General features: G+C 42.9%; 2 protein-coding genes across 6 annotated transcripts in view; one reads left to right on the top strand and one right to left on the bottom strand.

Annotated features, from left to right (window-relative positions):
• Positions 1 to 612: 612 nt before the first annotated feature.
• On the bottom strand, positions 613 to 19,729 carry LOC135498614 (transcription initiation factor IIE subunit beta-like). 5 transcript variants are annotated; one of them, XM_064788955.1, is made up of 8 exons: positions 19,711 to 19,729; positions 15,585 to 15,726; positions 13,651 to 13,730; positions 12,280 to 12,387; positions 6,757 to 6,942; positions 3,381 to 3,474; positions 2,963 to 3,078; positions 613 to 1,784 (listed from the first exon to the last, which is right to left on the bottom strand). In XM_064788955.1, the coding sequence occupies exons 2-8, from the start codon at positions 15,724 to 15,726 to the stop codon at positions 1,674 to 1,676; spliced, it is 837 nt and encodes a 278-aa protein (XP_064645025.1). In that variant the 5' UTR covers positions 19,711 to 19,729; the 3' UTR covers positions 613 to 1,673. The 5 variants fall into 5 exon arrangements, with proteins under 5 accessions (XP_064645025.1, XP_064645022.1, XP_064645021.1 ...); XM_064788952.1 differs by lacking the exon at positions 19,711 to 19,729 and adding an exon at positions 19,018 to 19,091; XM_064788951.1 differs by lacking the exon at positions 19,711 to 19,729 and adding an exon at positions 18,926 to 19,026.
• LOC135498612 (serine/threonine-protein kinase Nek8-like) overlaps positions 19,112 to 25,094 on the top strand; it is a 30,328-nt gene continuing 24,345 nt past the window's right edge. The window contains exons 1-3 of the mRNA XM_064788947.1: positions 19,112 to 19,132; positions 21,074 to 22,057; positions 23,311 to 23,411. Of these exons, the coding sequence (XP_064645017.1) occupies positions 21,976 to 22,057; positions 23,311 to 23,411 (183 nt within the window). The 5' untranslated portion in view covers positions 19,112 to 19,132; positions 21,074 to 21,975. The remainder of the gene's footprint in view (positions 19,133 to 21,073; positions 22,058 to 23,310; positions 23,412 to 25,094) is intronic.

The raw sequence follows: 25,094 nt of genomic DNA, 5'->3' as shown, positions 1-25,094 counted from the left end.
TTTTGTTTACACTTTATACACACGTAACCATTACACTCACTACGTTGTGTGAGTTACTATAGAAATGCACCCAAAAACTCTTCTCGTTACAAGCGTCAGGCGACCAAACACATTGATATAAGGACTACCATGGGTTTGACTCTCAAACGGATCACCGCAGTTATGTCTTTGTGTCCTTGAGCGAGACACTCAACCCTCGTCGTTTCAAATGGAACCAAGGCTCAGTCTACCTTTTACCTTTGCCAGAGCAAGCATAAGACTCCACCAAGTGAGAAACATTCATTTCAATAAACCAAACCGTAGTGGCATGTAAAAATACTTATCCTGGGTTGGAGGAGAATACTCCCTGGAGAAGAAGGCCTTAAAGTCCCCTGCTAAAGGAGAGTTGTATTCCGAGCTGTCCCTGGAGGACCACACCTCCAAATGCAAACACCTGACAAAGTAGAATTTTCTCGAAGAAAGATGCTCACCCTGCCTTTGAGGAAAATACTCCCTGGAGGAGAATACTAGGCAGCCGGCAGTGAAAGGGTTACCAATAAAGCAGTGATGAACGCCAACAACACTTTCAACAAAATAGAAACCAGACAGAAAACCAACCAACAGAAAACAGACTTCGAACAACAAAACGTTTTATTTGATTCATTTCTAAAAACATCCCCATCCACATCTTTTTAACTAAGTATCTTTCAAACTTTTACTGAGGCAGGTTTGCGCAACACTCAGTCTAATTCAACACGTTTTGTTTTCGTTCCCTCCGGGTGCACTGGTTTCCTCCTACAAAACAAATTGCCCAAATACCGTTTCAGTGTGGGTTTAAATAAACAAATGCAACGATTCCAGTCTATTCAGACATTTCGTACAATTGGTACTTTTTCAATGAATGACTTTACAAATTTGGTCAACCAGGTTAAATACTATTGCGAACAGAGAATGTAGTTTACGCTACGTCTTAACAAAAGTCAGCCGCGATACCCCAACGTGTTCAGGTTTGTTGTTGTTTATATGCGATTTCATTGGTTGAGGTTTGTGGGGGGCGTGGCTTCCTAGAAATTTAGTGCCAAATACCGTTTCAGAGCAAATGAAAATTAGGAACCAATCAAGAGCGGCCGTGCCCCGAGCTCAATCTTATTAAAGGGACAACCTGGGAATTACCTGGCCAGGAGGATAATGTGCCAGCTTGACACCATGCGTCACCACTGGTAGTATTACACTGATGCCGTTCTCTGATTTTCACCAGTGTTGGAAGGCAGTTCTGGGCATGGCTTGCGAATTTCAAACAGGCCTAAATTTACACCCCGTTCTTGTGCATTTGTTATTGGAGTTTTATGACTTTTTAATTATCCTGTTTGGAGAAATCACGCTCCTGCTGGAAGCCATTTTTGTAATGAAAAAACCAACATATCTCATACCCAAGTTGTCCCTTTAACATGTTTAAGGACATAGTTTGTCAGCGCCCGTGTTCTCCATTTAACTTTGAACATCGATGTCAATCAAGTGATGCATGCAACCGGACAGTCATAACGATTTCCACCTTTTTGGCAACGCATATAGTCACGGCAGACACTTTTCTCCATAAAACTCTTCAGCAGAATTCCAACCAATCAGACCCGACCTAACTCATTTCTGAATTACTTCAGCCAATCACACAAGTCCTCACAAAATTGATAACTGTCTCACTTGTCCACGTTTGAATAGTCTTCTAACAAGTTTCCTAAATGGTCGTTATGTGATTTGAATGTCTTTTTTCGATTGCCACCTTTTCGTTTTCGTTTCTGTACTGGAGCCTGAAACAGAGGAAGACATTATCAGTAATGGAAGGGGTGGGTTAAAGAGACGACTTGGACCTGGTAATCACCTGGCCAGGAGGATAATACCTCTGTCTGCCACCATGTGCCACCACTGGTAGTATCGTACTGAAGCTGATCTCTTATAATGATTTTTGCGGACGGACACCACCTGGTTAGACTGTGCACTCCAACCAGGTGATGGTAGCGAGCACGAGAGAAGGACACTCTGACCATAACACCAGCTTTGCCGGTGTATCTATAGGAGAAAGCCCCTCCCACTGGCTGGCTCTGGAAAGGTTAACTACCTCCCACAGCGCATAGAAACTAGTGACATCAACTACAAAATAGAACAGTGAGCAGTGACGGACACTCTGATCATAACACCAGCTTTGGCGGTGGATCTATAGCCCCTCCCACTGGCCGGCTGTGGAAAGGCTTACTACCTCCCACAGCGCATAGAAACCAGTGACATCAACTACAAAATAGAACAGTGAGCAGTGACGGACACTTTGACCATAACACTAGCTTTGGCGGTGGATCTATAGGAGGCAGCCCCTCCTACTGGCCGGCTGTGGAAAGGCTAACTACCTCTCACAGCGCATAGAAACTAGTGACATCAACTACAAAATAGAACAGTGAGCAGTGACGGACACTCTGATCATAACACCAGCTTTGGCGGTTGGTCTATAGGAGGCAGCCCCTCCTACTGGCCGGCTGTGGAAAGGCTTACTACCTCGCACAGCGCATAGAAATCAGTGACGTCAACTACAAAATAGAACTGTCAAGTTGCGAGAGTGAGCAGTAAGTGTGAGTGTACATTTTTATCAATGACTGTGGGGGACACAAATTTCTCGGAACAGCCTTGCGGCATACACAGCATTACATAACAATACATCAGGGCTGTTCCATTTGTTATACACCACCCATTGAAGCTACCGCAACCTTTGCCACAGGCTGCAGTTCATACCTTGGAACAGCGTTGCGGCATACACGTACCATTACATAACAATACATCAGGGCTGTTCCATCAATTATACACCACTCATTGAAGCTACTGCAACCTTTGCCACCGGATGCAGTTCATACCTTGGAACGGCCTTGCGGCATACACGTACGATTACAAAACAATACATCAGGGCTGTTCCATCAGTTATGCACCACCCATTGGAACTTACTGCTGTTTTTGCTCCGACGTCCTGCATGGTAGTGATTCCCCGCTGGTCCAGGTACTCATCTATCTTATTTTCATCTACCCCATCTACGGACACGCCTCGCCATAATTTTATAAATTCTGAATAAAAAGCAGAACATTTTGAAAGGGCATTGTAGTCTTGTAGTGAAAGGCCTACACTGTTGTCTTCATTGTATTTTATAGTGTCACAAATAAAACTTCTCAAAAAATGGAAGCTCATTAAAGTCCTGAAAGGTTTCAGGACAGTGCGGGGATAAAACGTTCGAAACTAGATGACAACCTCTACTGTAGTTGGAAAAAACAAGCAAACAAACTGTACTTGATATCAGACTCATAGTACTTTGAAAACCCAAAGCTTTCCTATGCAAATGAGAACCACTGAGTGATTAGAGTGTCCTTACCCTCGTCAACTGTGAAGTCGAAGCTCTTATCGTTGTAGAAGAGGACTTTTTTATCGGCGGGTCGCGTGATTTTAGTGATTTGGCTGCCCAATTGCTGTAGAAAGTAAGATTGAACAAGCTTTCAATTCATAAGAAATTGTGATAGAAAGTAAGACTGAACAGGCTTTCAATTCATGACAAATTGTGGTAGAAAGTAAGGCTGAACAGGCTTTCAATTCATGAGTAATTGTGGTAGGAAGTAAGACTGAACAGGCTTTCAATTCATGAGAAATTGTGATAGAAAGTAAGATTGAACAGGCTTTCAATTCATGACAAATTGTGGTAGAAAGTAAGATTGAACAGGCTTTCAATTCATGAGTACCGTAATTGTGGTAGAAAGTAAGACTGAACAGGCTTTCAATTCACGACAAATTGTGGTAGAAAGTAAGATTGAACAGGCTTTCAATTCATGACTATGAGTAATTGTGGAAGAAAGTAAGATTGAACAGGCTTTCAATTCATGAGCAATTGTGGTAGAAAGTAAGATTAGAGAGGTCAAATTGAATGGAAACTCCCAATTTGGGACCGAAGCTAGTGTCCTTAATAGAGAGGTGTCCTGATTAGAGAGGTCAAATTGAATGGAAACAACCAATTTGGGACCAAAGATAGTGTCCTTAATAGAGAGGTTGTCCCTTATAGAAAGGTGTCCGCTAAGGGAGGTACCACTGTATATAAGTTTTAAAACGCATTCTTCCAACCAGCCAACCAGCACCTTCAAAGAAGCTTAGACAACGGTCTAAGAGATTGCAGTGTGAAACTCATTGACTGTCTTTACCTCCTGTTAACTCTTCCTGGAAAAACATCATAATTTGGTTAAAAGAGATCAAAAACCTATTGTATTTTGAGCAAGCCTTGTCACTGATGACAAGAACATCGTACCAATACCCTATGAAGCCACAGTCCAATATCATAACAATACCAGCGTCATTACCCCATTTGATCTCTGCAGGAGAGTTGGAGTCCACTGAAGGCTACTGTCAACCTATGTGGTATCTTTTACTTGTCCTGGCATAGGCACTCAGGTACAAGGGACCACGGCTATCAGTCTCATCCGACAGACCCTCACGTATTTCATACATTGTAGGTTTTGTGCTGAGCCAGGAATGTTCTGTTGGAGAATCTTATACTATAAGATAATTTAAAGGGATACTATAAGTTATAGTATCCCTTTAAATTATTTGCATTGTAGTTGTGCTGCATAAAGTTAGATGGCAGCACAATCTAGTTCTTCTCATTCTCTCCTTTATTCCAACTTATGTAATTCAAGGCCTACTCAGGGCTTGACCCCTATCGCTCAATGCCATTCCATTTATACCTTATGCCAAGAGCAGTTATCATACATTTCAAACCACTATATTTGCAGTTCTTCCTTCCTTTAACCCACCACGGCCACAGATGACCAGTCCCATCGGTCACAGTTCCTTGAGAAGGGGATCAAACCCGGGCCTTATTGCAGGGTAGGAAGCAGTGTTGACCACACAGTTCCTTGAGAAGGGGATCAAACCCGAGCCTTATTGCAGGGTAGGAAGCAGTGTTGACCACACAGTTCCTTGAGAAGGGGATCAAACCCGGGCCTTATTGCAGGGTAGGAAGCAGTGTTGACCACACAGTTCCTTGAGAAGGGGATCAAACCCGAGCCTTATTGCAGGGTAGGAAACAGTGTTGACCACACAGTTCCTTGAGAAGGGGATCAAACCCGAGCCTTATTGCAGGGTAGGAAGCAGTGTTGACCACACAGTTCCTTGAGAAGGGGATCAAACCCGGGCCTTATTGCAGGGTAGGAAGCAGTGTTGACCACACAGTTCCTTGAGAAGGGGATCAAACCCGGGCCTTATTGCGGGGTAGGAAGCAGTGTTGACCACACAGTTCCTTGAGAAGGGGATCAAACCCGGGCCTTATTGCAGGGTAGGAAGCAGTGTTGACCACACAGTTCCTTGAGAAGGGGATCAAACCCGGGCCTTATTGCAGGGTAGGAAGCAGTGTTGACCACACAGTTCCTTGAGAAGGGGATCAAACCCAGGCCTTATTGCAGGGTAGGAAGCAGTGTTGACAACACAGTTCCTTGAGAAGGGGATCAAACCCGAGCCTTATTGCAGGGTAGGAAGCAGTGTTGACCACACAGTTCCTTGAGAAGGGGATCAAACCCGGGCCTGATTGCAGGGTAGGAAGCAGTGTTGACCACACAGTTCCTTGAGAAGGGGATCAAACCCAGGCCTTATTGCAGGGTAGGAAGCAGTGTTGACCACACAGTTCCTTGAGAAGGGGATCAAACCCGAGCCTTATTGCAGGGTAGGAAGCAGTGTTGACCACACAGTTCCTTGAGAAGGGGATCAAACCCGGGCCTTATTGCAGGGTAGGAAGCAGCGTTGACCACACAGTTCCTTGAGAAGGGGATCAAACCCAGGCCTTATTGCAGGGTAGGAAGCAGTGTTGACCACACAGTTCCTTGAGAAGGGGATCAAACCCGGGCCTTATTGCAGGGTAGGAAGCAGTGTTGACCACACAGTTCCTTGAGAAGGGGATCAAACCCGGGCCTTATTGCAGGGTAGGAAGCAGTGTTGACCACACAGTTCCTTGAGAAGGGGATCAAACCCGGGCCTTATTGCAGGGTAGGAAGCAGCGTTGACCACACAGTTCCTTGAGAAGGGGATCAAACCCGGGCCTTATTGCAGGGTAGGAAGCAGTGTTTACCACACAGTTCCTTGAAAAGGGGCTCAAACCGGGGCTTTATTGCAGGGTAGGAAGCAGTGTTGACCACACAGTTTCTTGAGAAGGGGGTCAAACCCGGGCCTTATTGCAGGGTAGGAAGCAGTGTTGACCACTAGGCTATGGGGCTCCACCAATTATTGCCTCCTTCATATTCAAGGATGAACAAACGTACATTTTAACATGTTGGTGTATAGCCGATACAAAAACATACCTGAGTGTTATGAAGTACTCTGCATAACAGAGAACATGATCAATGGACTCTTCGCTTGGGTTTATAGCACGGTATGCTTGAACTCAGTGATTTCATAGAGCATTCGAATTTAGGTTGGTGGCACTCGGGTGCAGCATAAGCCTGTAGAGAAGTTTGCAAAAAAAACCTGAATTGGTAATATTGCAATGGACATCAATGGAAGATGCTAAGTTGGTGTCTATTGCGGCATAAACTTGTTAGAGAGTTTCTTAAACCTATAACACCTGGAGGCGCCCGTTGACAACCGTCGTCGATCTCACTGGAGAAAAAAATGTGATTTCCAGGTAAAATAACGTCGGGGCCTAGGGGAATAAGCCCTTGCGCTGGCTCTAGGTGTTATAGCATTAAAGAGGACACTCGTGTCGGCTCGGCGCCTACCTGAATAACTCGCCCACATTTCGGCACAGCCTCTTCGACGTCGTCCATCAAAACACCGCCCAATCCTTTCAGGTCGTTCCGCTCCAGCAATCGCATTAACCCCCTCCGGTCTCGGATGTTATACTTCGGGCGGAAGACAAACTTATTGTCATCGACGACGTTGATTTTGGGATTGTTGATAAGGGCCTACAAGGGTTACGAGACATTAGAGAGGTTCAGATTTTGATCAGCAAACAAGGTGGCACTTTATATTCCAGGTCCCTGTCTGACACTGAAGTACAGTAGAACCTCTCTATTAAGGACACCATCGGGACTGACAAGTGATGTCCTTAATAGAGAGGTGTCCTGATTAGAGAGGTCAAATTGAATGGAGAGTACCAATTTGGGACCAAAACTAGTGTCCTTAATAGAGAGGTTGTCCTTAATAGAGAGGTTATCCTTAATAGAGAGGTTGTCCTTAATAGAGAGGTTATCCTTAATAGAGAGGTTGTCCTTAATAGAGAGGTGTCCGCTAAGGGAGGTTCCACTGTAATAGCTTCAGTTTTTTCCTGGTGAAAAGAGATTCGCCATGCGCATGCACAGTGGCAAGTCGAGCCAAAACTCTTCCACTATGTTGTTGAAAATTTTGGAACGTAATGATAGATACATAATCTGATTGATGCTAAGTGAAATATCGATATCAACGCTAATTAACCATTTATTCTTCCAAATATCATGATATGACAACTTGGACATGTTCTCAAAATATCAACATTTTTTGAAAATTTTCTTGATGGCATGGAAGACAATTTCAGTCTGAGTATTGAACCAAGATTTGGGGTGAAAACATCAAAGTCTAGTTGATTGAGAGGAAATATCGTTTTCGTGGTGTTTTGAAGAATTACTGCCAAACCAGTATTGATATAAACATTTCGCTTTAACATCTATCAGATTATGTATCTATCATCAATATCACGCATTTTCAGCGTTATATCACGGATATTTGCGGATGCAGACCACTTTAAAAATACCTTGTACCCAGGTCTTACAGGCTTTTCAGTCCTATACTGCATTCATGCTCATGGATGGTCATCTGGGCCAGAATCATATTTTGGGTGCTGGATTCGAAAGGCTCTTGATTCCAGTATGGGGCCATCCATAAAGTACAGTAGAACCTCTCTATTAAGGACACCTTCGGGACTGGCAAGTGCTGTCCTTAATAGAGAGGTGTCCTGATCAGAGAGGTCAAATTGAATAGAAACTACCAAATTGGGACCAAAACTAGTGTCCTTGATAGAGAGGTGTCCTGATTAGAGAGGTCAAATTGAATAGAAACTACCAAATTGGGACCAAAACTAGTGTCCTTAATAGAGAGGTGTCCGCTAAGGGAGGTTCCACTGTATGTACGCATCAAACTTGGGATTTTGAGACCCCTCCCCTTGTTCCGGGGATAAAGTGAGTTTGGAGGAGGGTGAATAGTGGGAGGAAACCTACCTCGGTCGATAGCCATATTTCAGCCAATATCAGTATATTGGTCTTGCCCTGATGGTACCGGAGATAAAGTGAGTTTGGAGGAGGGTGAACAGTGGGAGGAAACAACCTACCTCGGTTGATAGCCATATTTCATCAAATATCAGTATATTGGTCTTGCCCTGATGGTACCAGGGATAAAGTGAGTTTGGAGGAGGGTGAACGATGGGAGGAAACAACCTACCTCAGTTGATAGCCATATTTCATCAAATATCAGTATATTGGTCTTGCCCTGATGGTACCAGGGATAAAGTGAGTTTGGAGGAGGGTGAACAGTGGGAGGAAACAACCTACATCAGTCGATAGCCATATTTCATCAAATATCAGTATAATGGTCTTGCCCTGATGGTACCAGGGATAAAGTGAGTTTGGAGGAGGGTGAACAGTGGGAGGAAACAACCTACATCAGTCGATAGCCATATTTCATCAAATATCAGTATAATGGTCTTGCCCTGATGGTACCAGGGATAAAGTGAGTTTGGAGGAGGGTGAACAGTGGGAGGAAACCTACCTCGGTCAATAGCCATATTTCATCAAATCTATATCATAATACTATAAGGCGGCTCGCTAAAGTGCCATTTGGGGGTCGTGTTTCGTCTCGAAATTTTGCACGTTTGCAGGTGATATGTTATCCTGATGCAACGTCATGTTTATTTTCGGAAATTTACTTCAGCGGAGCAGTAATGAGGGATTTTTAATCGGACACGGTCAATTCTCCTTATCACTCACGGAAGCCAAGCCATTGCTGTTCAGTTATGCAGGGGATTAATGAATCACCTGCACTCCCTGCGGGGTGACTAACACTACCTGTTGAACGGCTGGCTGTAGGTGGATGATTGGAACAGCCTGTACACGTGTTGACCTGCTGAACCAAGGTTAATGTTATTTTCAATCCACGATTGTAGGTCACCTGATCTTCGAGATTTCGCGGGAAAGAAATTGTAAACAAACGCATGTGTGCAGTTCAAATGTGAAAAAAAATGTATTTTGATACTTTTGGTTGCTGGACTTGGGTTTTCCCGCAGTAAGGAGCTGGGGTCAAATTGATGGTCTATCATATATTGGTACTGTATTAGCCAGAGCTAGCCCTTGATTATGAAGGGATTTTCAAATTAAGGTTACAATGGTATGTTTATGTGCTCACCACAGCTTTCAAAACTTGATGTATCTGAAGAGGCACTCTGAACTTGGCATGGCCTTATCAAGGAGCTGCTCACGGTGCTGAACTTCTAGCTTGCCTGTCGACTAAGTGCCTTGCCCGAGATCATGCTACATGTAGGAGGAGCACGCATTTTAAAGTTTTAGTAGTGATAGTGCAATTGGTCCGAGCCATTTGGAGGCCGACATGTGAAGGCCTATCTGGGTTCTCCTTCATCTCCGTATAAAAAGGGGCATATTGCTGACTAAGGAACGAGGTATATTCACATTGCCTCATCATCTCATTCGGACCAATTGATTTACTTTTATATGCATGCATACAGCACGCCACAGGGTCCGAGTCTGTGGACAAATGGTTGGTTTAATTTGTCTCTTCGATATTGCTCCTTTGATATTGCATTATATTTTCATTGCAATTCAATCTATTCAAGGTATAGCCCATTTGAACCTGCCTGCGCCACGGGTACAATGCTAGTATCAGTATATTGGTCTTACCCTGATGGTACCAGGGATAAAGTGAGTTTGGAGGAGGGTGAACAGTGGGAGGAAACAACCTACCTCAGTCGATAGCCATATTTCATCAAATATCAGTATAATGGTCTTGCCCTGATGGTACCAGGGATAAAGTGAGTTTGGAGGAGGGTGAACAGTGGGAGGAAACAACCTACCTCGGTCGATAGCCATATTTCATCAAATATCAGTATAATGGTCTTACCCTGATGGCACCAGGGATAAAGTGAGTTTGGAGGAGGGTGAACAGTGGGAGGAAACAACCTACCTCGGTCAATAGCCATATTTCATCAAATATCAGTATATTGGTCTTGCCCTGATGGTACCAGGGATAAAGTGAGTTTGGAGGAGGGTGAACAGTGGGAGGAAACCTACCTCGGTTGATAGCCATATTTCATCAAATATCAGTATATTGGTCTTACCCTGATGGCACCAGGGATAAAGTGAGTTTGGAGGAGGGTGAACAGTGGGAGGAAACCTACCTCGGTCGATAGCCATATTTCATCAAATATCAGTATATTGGTCTTACCCTGATGGTACCAGGGATAAAGTGAGTTTGGAGGAGGGTGAACAGTGGGAGGAAACAACCTACCTCAGTCGATAGCCATATTTCATCAAATATCAGTATAATGGTCTTGCCCTGATGGTACCAGGGATAAAGTGAGTTTGGAGGAGGGTGAACAGTGGGAGGAAACCTACCTCGGTCAATAGCCATATTTCATCAAATATCAGTATATTGGTCTTGCCCGGATGGTACCAGGGATAAAGTGAGTTTGGAGGAGGGTGAACAGTGGGAGGAAACAACCTACCTCGGTCAATAGCCATATTTCATCAAATATCAGTATATTGGTCTTGCCCTGATGGTACCAGGGATAAAGTGAGTTTGGAGGAGGGTGAACATTGGGAGGAAACAACCTACCTCGGTCGATAGCCATATTTCATCAAATATCAGTATATTGGTCTTGCCCTGATGGTACCAAGGATAAAGTGAGTTTGGAGGAGGGTGAACAGTGGGAGGAAACAACCTACCTCGGGCGATAGCAATATTTCATCAAATATCAGTATAATGGTCTTGCCCTGATGGTACCAGGGATAAAGTGCGTTTGGAGGATGGTGAACAGTGGGAGGAAACAACCTACCTCGGTCGATAGCCATATTTCATCAAATATCAATATATTGGTCTTGCCCTGATGGTACCAGGGATAAAGTGAGTTTGGAGGAGGGTGAACAGTGGGAGGAAACCTACCTCAGTCAATAGCCATATTTCATCAAATATCAGTATCATGGTCTTGCCCTGATGGTACCAGGGATAAAGTGAGTTTGGAGGAGGGTGAACAGTGGGAGGAAACAACCTATCTCGGTCAATAGCCATATTTCATCAAATATCAGTATATTGGTCTTGTCCTGATGGTACCAGGGATAAAGTGAGTTTGGAGGAGGGTGAACAGTGGGAGGAAACAACCTACCTCGGTCAATAGCCATATTTCATCAAATATCAGTATATTGGTCTTACCCTGATTGTACCAGGGATAAAGTGAGTTTGGAGGAGGGTGAATAGTGGGAGGAAACAACCTACCTCGGTCGATAGCTATATTTCATCAAATATCAGTATATTGGTCTTGCCCTGATGGTACCAGGGATAAAGTGAGTTTGGAGGAGGGTGAACAGTGGGAGGAAACAACCTACCTCGGTCAATAGCCATATTTCATCAAATATCAGTATATTGGTCTTACCCTGATGGTACCAGGGATAAAGTGAGTTTGGAGGAGGGTGAACAGTGGGAGGAAACAACCTACCTCGGTCAATAGCCATATTTCATCAAATATCAGTATATTGGTCTTACCCTGATGGTACCAGGGATAAAGTGAGTTTGGAGGAGGGTGAACAGTGGGAGGAAACAACCTACCTCGGTTGATAGCCATATTTCATCAAATATCAGTATATTGGTCTTGCCCTGATGGTACCGGGGATAAAGTGAGTTTGGAGGAGGGTGAACAGTGGGAGGAAACAACCTACCTCGGTCAATAGCCATATTTCATCAAATATCAGTATATTGGTCTTGCCCTGATGGTACCAGGGATAAAGTGAGTTTGGAGGAGGGTGAACAGTGGGAGGAAACAACCTACCTCGGTCAATAGCCATATTTCATCAAATATCAGTATATTGGTCTTGCCCTGATGGTACCAGGGATAAAATGAGTTTGGAGGAGGGTGAACAGTGAGAGGAAACAACCTACCTCGGTCAATAGCCATATTTCATCAAATATCAGTATATTGGTCTTGTCCTGATGGTACCAGGGATAAAGTGAGTTTGGAGGAGGGTGAACAGTGGGAGGAAACAACCTACCTCGGTCGATAGCCATTGTTTATGCCGTGCTCCGACATCAAGTTGATTTGTTTCGTCAAGAATGTCATCAATTGATAATGGATAAGTGTCTCCCTGTTGATGCCGTTGCTGAAATATTAAAAGCGGACGATACACGAGTTTGACAATGCAATCTCTAGGAACGTTTCAATAAGTTAGGAATGAATCACTGAGAAAAACAACTCACATCGGGTAGGCCCATGTTTCATCAGTGTCGACGCTGGCGTCATCAGGGCAAACTACAACATTCCCCGCACAAGCGTGAATAGTTTTGATGTACGATGAGATTGGAGGGACCCCTATTGAGGACTTTGTGTAGCTTTTTCTAACCTACCTAGCTGCTGCTGATTGATTTCTTTAAAGGACAACTTCTATTTTTCCGATGGAGAGGAAAATAAGATATTCTTCCAAAACCGCGTTAATTTTATGATTGAAGAAGTCACCTGAAGTTCTATTGGCCTATATGAGCTAGTATCAGTTGGGGATTTGTTTTTCATTGTGACGAACTTCGAACATGAGAGGGGCAGAAACAGGGTGAGTGCAGCCCAAAATCGCATCACGATATCCAATTTGATGGAATCCAATTTCCCTTCTTCTATCCTTCCCCTTCCTGGGCGTTTGCTCTGCACTTGGAGGTGATTTTCTCCACGGAGTATTCCTCCTCCAAGGCGGGATGAGCGTTCATGCGTGCCAGTATGGTTAGATGCCAGTTGGGTTTATTGGCCTAGCGACTACGCCTTCGGCAAGGCCTAGTGACTCCAGACTTCGGCCGGATGGAGTGTCACAACTGCCTTCGTCCAGCAATGTGTAAAACTAAAACCATCAGTAAAAAGGGTAAAACAGCAAGGGAAATGTCATTGTTGGGTCTTCTGATGATTTCGGCACAATTTTAAAGACATTTTCTGGAGTCAAAGTGTAAAATGGCCCTAACTAAGTGTAAACAGGCCTGTGTGTGAGATTTCCCCCAAATGTGTAAGGTTTGGCAGCCCTGTAGAGTCCACGCAAGCTACTCATGTTTCTCACTTGGTGGGGTCTGTAACCTGCCCTGGCATAGACACCAGATTCAAGGAACCTCGGTTTTACATCTCATTCAAAGGACTGTGGAGAGCCGGGAATTTTCGTTCCTTGAAAGCCACGCCGGTTCATCCAGAAATACACTACTGGGTTCTACCCGGGATCGAACCGGGGCCTTTTAAGTGGTAGTCAGAGTTCACCACTCAGCTATAAGGCTCCTTTATTCAAATTTGCACATACATTTGATCATTTTACTTCAGCGGCAAAACACTTTTCGGTACTTTTGTTCTGGTGGAAAAAACAGTCAACGAAACCAAGTGATTAGTATTCTTATCTTACCTTCATATATTTAACTATTTTTGCCAATATTCCAAACTTAAACTGTGAACTTCCTTGCATTGCCTTGTAGTTAAAATCGGCTGAAATGAATAAAACAGTAAACTCACTGAAAGGCTCAACTCATAAACATTTTCAGTTGCAATTAGAGTAGACCAAAACTAAAACAGCCACTCAAAAACTTTTCTGTTTTCGGCCAACAAGCAAAGCTATGAAAATCATTAGGCTTAATCTTTCATGCAAACTTGGCCTTCAAAATTCTTTCACAGCCAGTTTTAACTCCCGAAGCCGTCGAGTCTGTTTGAATCTTGATGTTCTGATTGAACTGGTTAACACTGGGACGCGGCCATCATACTGACCATTATGCCCCCGGTCTTTTGGCCAAAGGAGGGAAGTCCACGCCAGCTACTCATGTTTCTCACTTGGTGGGGACTTTAACTTGCCCTGGCATAAACACCAGACACTAGGAGCTTTGGCTTCAAGGAATTGATACCGAACTGGAGGTATTGGTTGTCTCACCGAAACCGCGAGGGTGGCGCTAAAATGTACACCAAAACCATAGCCAATATCTTAGCTCCATCTGAGTGGTTTTTGTGAGACAATCAATACCGACAGTGAGGTATCAATTTCTATTCAAAAACATCTCAAATGAAATATATTGAATAATAAAGGCTACATTATCCATCATGTGACGAAATATTCTCACTCAGGTGTTTTGGAATATAAGTCTTATTCGAATGACTGTGAAGAGTCAGGAATATTAGTTCCTTAAATCTACAACGGTTCATCAAGAACACAAATCCTGGGTTCTGAATCTGGACCGAATTGCGTGGTAACCCACAGTACTTTTATCAACCACTAGGCTATGAGGCTTTCAAACAGGTGTCTGCGATGGATCTGCCAAGTGTTCTGGCCAAGGATAATCTCTAATGAAGCTCTCCGATCTGTCAGCTGACGCAGATCTAGAGTTCTAACGTTGCCGACGTAATCGGATGCTGCAGACTTTGATGGCTTAGACATGTCCTCTGGATGAATCCAAGCAGCATACCAAAGACTGCCCTGCATTTGAGCCCCCAGGGAAAGAACAAACGAGGCTGGCCCAAAGTCAAATGAAGTAGGACTATGTCAGTGGAGCTGAAACTCATGGGGCTGACTTGGGACGAGGCACAACGGGCAGCAAGAGACTGAAAAGGCTGGAGGTTGTGTTGTGGCCTTATGTGCCACTAGGGACGAAGAGCCCTAAGTAATTATGAGGCTTTCAAGGGTAGGGTGCTTACCAGGAGGACTATGTCAAAGGAGCTGAAACTCATGGGGCTGACATGGGACGAGGCACAACGGGCAGCAAGAGACTGAAAAGGCTGGAGGTTGTGTTGTGGCCTTATGTGCCACTAGGGATGAAGAGCCCTAAGTAAGTATGAGGCTTTCAAGGGTAGGGTGCTTACCAGGACGACTATGTCAGTGGAGCTGAAACTCATGGGGCTGACATGGGACGAGGCACAATGGGCAGCAAGAGACTGAAAAGGCTGGAGGTTGTCTTGTGGCCTTATGTGCCACTAGACTGAAAGAGCCCTAAGTAAGTATGAGGCTTTCAAGGGTAGGGTGCTTACCAGGAGGGCTATGTCAGTGGAGCTGAAACTCATGGGGCTGACATGGGACGAGGCACAACGGGCAGCACGAGACTGAAAAGGCTGGAGGTTGTGTTGTAGCCTTCTGTGCCACTAGGGACAAAGAGCCCTAAGTAAGTATGAGGCTTTCAAGGGTAGGGTGCTTACCAGGAGGACTATGTCAAAGGAGCTGAAACTGATGGGGCTGACATGGGACGAGGCACAACGGGCAGCAAGAGACTGAAAAGGCTGGAGGTTGTGTTGTGGCATTATGTGCCACTAGGGATGAAGAGCCCTAAGTAAGTATGAGGCTTTCAAGGGTAGGGTGCTTACCTTTAGGTTTTGGCGCTGGCCGTGCCTTCTTAGTACTGCGATCATTTTCAGTTCTTTTCTGGGCCTTTCTCTTTTCGACTGATGGTTGTGCTAGCGCCCTCTTTTTGAAAGCTTCTCTCTCCTTCAGCAATGCTGGATCCATCTAGAAAAAGAACGTGGTGAAATCAAAAGATTAGACGAACATTGGGTTGACAGTCATGACAGTTGTGGCCAGGAACCCCAACTTGCCCAAAATTATTATCGAGATCTGAATACGCTTCAGATCGGATGACATATCAAAAACAACAGATTACAACTGAGATGTTTCAATACCAGTTCCCATGCCAAAGACTCAATAAACGGTTTGCGCAAATAAATTTCTGTGAAAAGTGCTTTTCAAAATGGCAGAAATTTATTATTTATTATTTTTCAAACTTACACTGTCTGTGAATCACAGGCAGTGTAAGTTTACCGTGTGTTTTACAGTTTATCTGGTACTGACGTACCGGTGCAAGAAATAGCCGCCGGCTTCATTTGACATTTCATTGTTTTAATGCAGCTATCAAGTTTATGCCCGGACCCCCCTCCTCAGGCACTCGACGTTAACTCGACAGTCCACCAAATCCCTGAGGTTGGGAACCAGTCATAGATTCACCTGTCTCATGCAAATCACCAGGAAGGGATTCACCTCCTGTCATAAAAATTCACCTTTGGGACTCACTTTTCTCTGAAAAGCGAGTGGAGACTCACCCCAAACTAGTCAAGCCTATACTTTTCCTAAGACAATGTAAACAGGGTCGAAAAAGATTTCAAAACGTCAAAATAATGGCCGAATATTGTAATTTGATGCAAATTAAAAAGTGCTGAAACAATATAAGATTAAGAATGCAAAGCTTAATATCATCAAGTTTAAGGCCAAAATAGTTTGACCTCTCAGTCTCAGGTGAAAATAGTTGGATTTTGTTGACAATTAATATTGATCATCAAGTTTCAGGCCAAAATAGTTTCACCTCTCTCAGGTGAAAATAGTTGGATTTTGTTGACAATTAATATTGATCATCAAGTTTTAGGCCAAAGAAGTTGAACCTCTCTCACGTGAAAATAGTTGGATTTTGTTGACAGTTAATATTGATCATCAAGTTTTAGGCCAAAAAAGTTTGACCTCTCAGTCTCACGTGAAAATAGTTGGATTTTGTTGACAATTAATATTGATCATCAAGTTTTAGGCCAAAATAGTTTGACCTCTCAGTCTCAGGTGAAAATAGTTGGATTTTGTTGACAGTTAATATTGATCATCAAGTTTCAGGCCAAAATAGTTTGACCCTTAGGTGAAAATAGTTCGATTTTGTTGACGATTAATATTGATCATCAAGTTTTAGGCCAAAATAGTTGAACCTCTCTCACGTGAAAATAGTTGGATTTTGTTGACAATTAGGCCTTATATCATCAAGTTTTAGGCCAAAATTGTTTGACATCTCTCGGGTGAAAATAGTTCGATTTTGTTGACGATTAATATTGATCATCAAGTTTTAGGCCAAAATAGTTTGACCCTCAGGTGAAAATAGTTCGATTTTGTTGACGATTAATATTGATCATCAAGTTTTAGGCCAAAATTGTTTGACCCTCAGGTGAAAATAGTTCGATTTTGTTGACGATTAATATTGATCATCAAGTTTTAGGCCAAAATAGTTTGACCCTCAGGTGAAAATAGTTCGATTTTGTTGACGATTAATATTGATCATCAAGTTTTAGGCCAAAATAGTTGAACCTCTCTCACGTAAAAATAGTTGGATTTTGTTGACAATTAGGCCTTATATCATCAAGTTTTAGGCCAAAATTGTTTGACCCTCAGGTGAAAATAGTTCGATTTTGTTGACGATTAATATTGATCATCAAGTTTTAGGCCAAAATAGTTTGATCCTCAGGTGAAAATAGTTCGATTTTGTTGACGATTAATATTGATCATCAAGTTTTAGGCCAAAATAGTTGAACCTCTCTCACGTGAAAATAGGTGGATTTTGTTGACAATTAATATTGATCATCAAGTTTTAGGCCAAAATAGTTGAACCTCTCTCACGTGAAAATAGTTGGATTTTGTTGACAATTAGGCCTTATATCATCAAGTTTTAGGCCAAAATAGTTGAACCTCTCTCACGTGAAAATAGTTGGATTTTGTTGACAATTAGGCCTTATATCATCAAGTTTTAGGCCAAAATTGTTTGACATCTCTCGGGTGAAAATAGTTCGATTTTGTTGACGATTAATATTGATCATCAAGTTTTAGGCCAAAATAGTTTGCCCCTCAGGTGAAAATAGTTGGATTTTGTTGACGATTAATATTGATCATCAAGTTTTAGGCCAAAATAGTTTGCCCCTCAGGTGAAAATAGTTGGATTTTGTTGACGATTAATATTGATCATCAAGTTTTAGGCCAAAATAGTTTGACCCTCAGGTGAAAATAGTTGGATTTTGTTGATCCAAGAAGGCGGATCTTCTATCAGAGTGAGATTAGAGTCGCCATCAGCATTTACACCTTCCCAAAGAGACAGAAAAAAGAGTTTCACTTCAATTTCAGATTCTCAGGTGTCAGCAGCTGTAATTTTGGGTCATACTTAACAGCGTCCACCAGGTTTAAATGCATTAAAGTCATCAAAATAAAATATAATGGTCATAATAGGCCTAAATGAAATAAGGACATTTTCATTTTTCCACATTTCCTGATCGTTTCATGACATTTGTGTGAGCAACTGCAGAATAGCAGGGACACTCAGTGACACTCTGTGCTAAATGATAGGAATGTGTACATAATGTACAGAGGGACAGAGTGTACATAATGTACAGAGCTACTACTGTCCCGGCTATTCTGCAGACAAAGGCCCATTTGGGTGCTAGCTAGATTAGCGAGTTGTTGTCTAAAATATACCAGCGTCCACCACCCTGTCGGCGGCCGTGTTGGATTTGAACTGGATAGGGCTTCCTGGACCTGGTCAACACTGACAACAACAGACTACAGTCAATAGTGTCAATAGACAATACAGAGGTCAGAGCCCAGCTGCCCCTGTGATTTTAGAGATAAGAGTCCGAGTAAGACAACATCTCAGTCTTACACCCAAATGTCATAAAAATTTTCAGGAAATGTATTTCATGGTGTACTTATTACGTTTATGGCCACTAAATTTCATTTTGATGACTTTATGCCTGAATTTTAAACCAGGTGGACGCTGGTGCAGTGCATGAGATGAGTGGTGGACGCTGTTTCGCCGATCGGATGACTGGTAATTTTGGCGTTTTCAAATCGTCATCAAGCCAAAATACACGCATATGTCAACATATATTCGGCATAAGTCATTAGTAGTGTATACCTTTATGAATACAATTAAACAATTTTCAGTAGAATCTGACCAATAATAACGACAAAACTAGCGGAAGTGCGGAGGAAATTTTATAAACAAACCCAACTCCGAGAAAAAACCGGATGCACTTGTGCACCATCTGTCGGCTTTCACTGCGAGCGCCTCCCAGAATTTTTTTATGAACTAAAAAACAAGATGGAAGCCAAACTTTGACAGGTACAAATTTTTCGGTTTCTTTTGTAATATTTTACCTTCTAGAGAACGAAATTTTGGAGAATAACCAAATGAAGAGAAAGAGTATATGTTTTTTCATCAAAAGATTTCGCCAGAAATTAAATGTTTTGGGCGTATCTAAGGAAAATTTAGATGGCATTCCAAGAAAAACAAAAAAAGTTACAAAAAAGTCATTTCGCATTCATTTACAGTTAAATCACACACCAGTCATCATGTCAAACTCCCAATCACACAGAGTTATTGATTAAGTTTGAAAAAATGTCGAAGCCTAGATGTCTCAATTAGTCAATAAGTGAATGTAGGCCTATCGGGGCCTATGGCCTAACTACAGAATAGCGATAGCCGGGACAGTAGCTCTGACAGTACATTATGACGATGTAGGCCTACACTCTGTTCCTCTGTACATTATGTACACCATTCCTATCATTTAGCACAGAGTGTCCCGGCTATTCTGCAGTTGCTCCGGGCCTATCCCTGTTTTATTTTTTAATCGACTGAAATTAAGGCCTAGCTAGGCTACGCCGGTTGTTAAAAATTCTGAATTTGTAATTAAATTTAACCTGTTAACTGCGTAATTAAGACACCATATGACGTCTTGGCCTAAAGAAGGTGCATTGCGTAAGAAGTTATATGGCGTCCTATGTTTTTGATTCACCTAAGCCCAAGCAACACTCAGAAATTCGATGGGGAATCCCCTTAGAACGTCAGCGCAGTGTAGTTTGGTTTCAGAACACTAGTACTGGCACCAGTTTTTGAGCTGAATCATGGCTTTTGAGCTTTTGAGCTGAATCATGGCTTTTGAGCTTTTGAGCTGAATCATGGTTTTTGAGCTTTTGAGCTGAATCATGGTTTTTGAGCTTTTGAGCTGAATCATGGTTTTTGAGCTTTTGAGCTGAATCATGGCTTTTGAGCTTTTGAGCTGAATCATGGCTTTTGAGCTTTTGAGCTGAATCATGGTTTTTGGGCTTTTGAGCTGAATCATGGTTTTTGATCTTTTGAGCTGAATCATGGTTTTTGAGCTTTTGAGCTGAATCATGGTTTTTGAGCTTTTGAGCTAAATCATGGTTTTTGAGCTGAATCATGGCTACAGCATGCAAGAGGAAGCGGCTGTTAGATGAGGATGTGTAATCTAATTAATTACACGATATGACGCGGTTAACAAATAAAAAACTACGCTGCTTACAGGTTAAAATTTTAAAATGTCTAATTCCGGAAATACGTACTAAATATAAATTTCGACATTGCCGTTGTGAAGACTGATATACAGATATAATGAATACCAAGTTTAAACAAATTTGTACTCATAATACTAGGGCAGAGACGTGTATTCATCCACAAACGGAAGTGTGCACAGTTACATAGAGCTTATTAAAATGTCAAGTTGTGGTAAACACATGGCTGGGATGGACCAAAGTGGAATTAATTCTCAATCTGTGGTTGATTCTTAATCTACAGAATCTAATCACAGAAATATGCTTTTTGATAATATATTTAAGAAAATGTGATCTCACTGGTCAGTTTAAAACTTGTATTTTGACAGCGCCATATCAATGCGTCAGTGACGTTTTGATGGATATGGTGTATGGAAATCATTTTTTCGCAGGCAATCGGTATTGGATTGTTTTGAAACTTTATTATACTATAGCAAAGGGTTCTTCTTGACACATATAAAATTTTGTGCAGATTGATTGGTCCAAGGTGTACTTTTTTTACCAAAACTTATGAACAGCAATGTACACGTAATGTACACAGTTTTTAATAGAGGGCTCTGGCCATAACTGCAGTACAGCATTGTGTGATTAGTGGATTTCTATTTAACTGGACCACAGGTGAACACGTAACCTTTTAAAATTATAGTTGATGAGATGTGATTAACATGATTGTACATAATTGTAGGCTAATTGAATATGATTGTTCCTTCAGAATCTCTAGGACGCTGCTGACGTGAGCATGCAACTGTGATGACCTGACACTTGTGCCGTCCTAAACAAACAAAGCAAAAGCCAAGTCCTGGAACGCCGTTGTCATCAACATGGCAGACTCCAGGGATGTTACAGGTGGGCCTGGACCACCAGAGCAATCCCAGAATAGATCAAAAGAGAAGAAGCGAAGACATGGGCATTCCAGTGGTTCCAGAGTCAACGTCAAAGATAGTGAAAGTGGGTATTCAGAAAATCAAGGAAAAACGGAGCGGGTGAAATCAAAGGAGGCGGGGAGTGAGCCGATTTCAAAGTGCGAGAAAGCGGTGGATTCAGTCGGTAGTGGTGAGAAGAAAGGTCGGACTCGGAGGAATCCTGAGGAGGAGGTGCCAAGGAATGGGGCGGGTGACTGCACGAGTGGTGATCAGGACGTGGACAATGCCCGCGACGAAACGACTCAGGAACACGAGAGACTCGGTCGGGAAGCGGAGGCGGACCGACGCACGAATATATCCGCACAGGGAGAGATTGAACGGCAGAACAGCGCGGATCGTAAGAGTGGCAATAATCCGACGAATACGGAACACGGGAAAAATAAGTCTGAGCCGGACTCGGAAAATATTGGCAAAGAGCGTCCTGTAAACGGACAGACTGCGGCGAAAAAATCAGAAAGAAAAGTTAGTCAAGGAACACACGAGGAGTTATTCCGATGGCGGGGCGGTGTTTGTGAGCCCACGTCGTCAGCGCAGCGATTCCAACGGACAGCATAGCGATCAGGGCATTTATGATAATGAGCATGCCGAGGTTGTGTTATCGCGATCGCGGTCGCTGAAGTACGATCGTCAGGGAAGCCGCGCCGATTTTCCACCGCGGTTACTGGTGGTTTCGAGTAAGATAAAGAACATTATGTCTCTACAGAATGCCCTACTGCCTCAAGTGACGTTTTTGCAATATAAGTTCGAGACATCGACTTTTGATGGTTTGATAGGTAGGTTAGGCACCAAAAACTCATGACAGTAGAACCTCACTACTAAGGACACCCTCGGGACTGACAAGTGCTGTCCTTAATAGAAGTGTCCTGATTAGAGAGGTCAACTTGAATGGAAACAACCAATTTGAGACCAAAACTAGTGTCCTTAATAGAGAGGTTGTCCTTAATAAGAGAGGTGTCTGCTAAGGGAGGTTCTACTGTACTTTGAAGTAAAATGAAGAACATTATGTCTCTACAGAATGCCCTACTGCCTCAAGTGACATTTTTGCAATATAAGTTTGAGACATCGTCATGGTTAGAGATAGCTCTATGAGAGGGAAGTGTCATGGTTGGAATTAGCAATAGCATGAAAAGGAAGGGTAATGATGGTTGAGATTAGCGCACCACTATAGGTGTCAGAAGGACTCGAGATGGTTTCGGGGTTCCACTCCATCGCCTCGAGATAACAGTCTCAGAAGGACTTATTGAGAGTCAGAAGGATGAGGATTTGGGGGGGAGAGGGCTAAATTGGTCTATCTTCACCAATTCACCTGACTCGAAATACCCACTTCCTGGGGACGAGATTGAACTGAATCCTTCCGAGAACACTTCCGAAGACATGGCGGGAGGTTTTCTTTAAATCAACATAGAATCAATAGTTTGGTTTACTTTTTGATGAGTAGATGGAAACACTGAGATAACGTTCTGAAACGTTATTGGCAATTTAGCGACATATTTTCAGTAACGTTTTAAAACGTTATTGGCAGTGAAAGAGTAAACGTTCTTGATTTATTATGATAAAAACACGTTCTGCAAAAACAAATATACAGACATGAGGCAATGAAATAAATATGGTATTGCGGATGAGCATTACCAACAAATCAAAGAGAAATCGAAAGGAAAGTACAGTGGACACCTCTCTATTAAGGACACTAGTTTTGGTCCCAAATTGGCTGTTTCCATTCAATTTGACCTCTCTAATCAGGACACCTCTTTATTAAGGACAGTACTTTGCAGTCCCAAGGGTGTTCTTAATAGAGAGGTTCTACTGTAATCATACCTAAGAGTGCGATTTTCATGTTATAAAGGAAAACAGGACTGACGTCTGCGAATGATTCTAAAAATGGCGTTAACCCAACCGAAATACGTAACGGAGATAACCACATGATGTATCAAAGGAAATGACGTCATACAAAACAGCAGGAAAAAGAATCCCCAAAATGTACAAAGTATTCAAAACACATGTTAACCTCAGCTCCCTTCTCTTTCAGGGTTAATAGGCCAATTCCTGCTCAATAAGAAGTTTCACAGTGTTGCCTTAGTTCTCCATGGCCCGGTGGGCGTGATACAGTTGTGTGGGAAAGAGGAAAAGGTAGGTCATTCGGGGCTACTTACATTGATAAACAGCATAAATAGCCCGGTGGGCGTGATACAGTTGTGTGGGAAAGAGGAAAAGGTAGGTCATTCGGGGCTACTTACTATGATAAATAGCATAAATAGCCCGGTGGGCGTGATACAGTTGTGTGGGAAAGAGGAAAAGGTAGGTCATTCGGGGCTACTTACTATGATAAATAGCACAAATAGCCCGGTGGGCGTGATACAGTTGTGTGGGAAAGAGGAAAAGGTAGGTCATTCGGGGCTACTTACTATTATGAATAGCATAAATAGCCCGGTGGGCGTGATACAGTTGTGCGGGAAAGAGGAAAAGGTAGGTCATTCGGGGCTACTTACTATGATCAATAGTATAAAGAGCCCAGTGGGCGTGATACAGTTGTGTGGGAAAGAGGAAAAGGTAGGTCATTCGGGGCTACTTACTATGATAAATAGCATAAATAGCCCGGTGGGCGTGATACAGTTGTGTGGGAAAGAGGAAAAGGTAGGTCATTCGGGGCTACTTACTATGATGAATAGCATAAATAGCCCGGTGGGCGTGATACAGTTGTGTGGGAAAGAGGAAAAGGTAGGTCATTCGGAGCTACTTACTATGATAAATAGCCTAAATAGCCCGGTGGGCGTGATACAGTTGTGTGGGAAAGAGGAAAAGGTAGGTCATTCATAGCTACTTACTATGATAAATAGCATAAATAGCCCGGTGGGCGTGATACAGTTGTGTGGGAAAGAGGAAAAGGTAGGTCATTCGGAGCTACTTACTATGATAAATAGCATAAATAGCCCGGTGGGCGTGATACAGTTGTGTGGGAAAGAGGAAAAGGTAGGTCATTCGGGGCTACTTACTATGATAAACAGCATAAATAGCCTGGTGGGCGTGATACAGTTGTGTGGGAAAGAGGGAAAGGTAGGTCATTCGGGGCTACTTACTATGATAAATAGCATAAATAGCCCGGTGGGCGTGATACAGTTGTGTGGGAAAGAGGAAAAGGTAGGTCATTGGGGGCTACTTACTATGATAATAGCCCGGTGGGCGTGATACAGTTGTGTGGGAAAGAGGAAAAGGTAGGTCATTTGGAGCTACTTACTATGATAAATAGCATAAATAGCCCGGTGGGCGTGATACAGTTGTGTGGGAAAGAGGAAAAGGTAGGTCATTCGGGGCTACTTACTATGATAAAAAGCATAAATAGCCCGGTGGGCGTGATACAGTTGTGAGGGAAAGAGGAAAAGGTAGGTCATTCGGGGCTACTTACTATGATAAATAGCATAAATAGCCCGGTGGGCGTGATACAGTTGTGTGGGAAAGAGGAAAAGGTTGGTCATTCGGGGCTACTTACTATGATAAATAGCATAAATAGCCCGGTGGGCGTGATACAGTTGTGTGGGAAAGAGGAAAAGGTAGGTCATTCGGGGCTACTTACTATGATAAATAGCATAAATAGCCCGGTGGGCGTGATACAGCTCTGTGGGAAAGAGGAAAAGGTAGGTCATTCGGGGCTACTTACTATGATAAATAGCATAAATAGCCTGGTGTGCGTGATACAGTTGTGTGGGAAAGAGGAATAGGTAGGTCATTCGGGGCTACTTACTATGATAAATAGCCCGGTGGGTGTGATACAGTTGTGTGGGAAAGAGGAAAAGGTAGGTCATTCGGGGCTACTTA

This window comes from Lineus longissimus, chromosome 14, assembly GCF_910592395.1.
Source record: "Lineus longissimus chromosome 14, tnLinLong1.2, whole genome shotgun sequence".
Classification (NCBI taxonomy): Eukaryota; Metazoa; Nemertea; class Pilidiophora; order Heteronemertea; family Lineidae; genus Lineus; species Lineus longissimus.
The sequence above is the reverse complement of the archived record's forward strand: the minus strand, read 5'-3'. Positions and strand labels throughout refer to the sequence as shown.

What these genes read in the sequence shown, in the direction of transcription:
- LOC135498614 (XM_064788955.1), bottom strand. Translation starts at nt 15,726, where the DNA reads ATGGATCCAGCATTGCTGAAGGAGAGAGAAGCTTTCAAAAAGAGGGCG. An exon ending in GCCAGCGCCAAAACCTAAAG is followed by an intron (nt 13,731 to 15,584) that starts GTAAGCACCCTA and finishes TATTCATTTCAG; the next exon opens with CCGATTTTAACTACAAGGCA. An exon ending in ACGTCGGAGCAAAAACAGCA is followed by an intron (nt 1,785 to 2,962) that starts GTAAGTTCCAAT and finishes CCTCTGTTTCAG; the next exon opens with GCTCCAGTACAGAAACGAAA.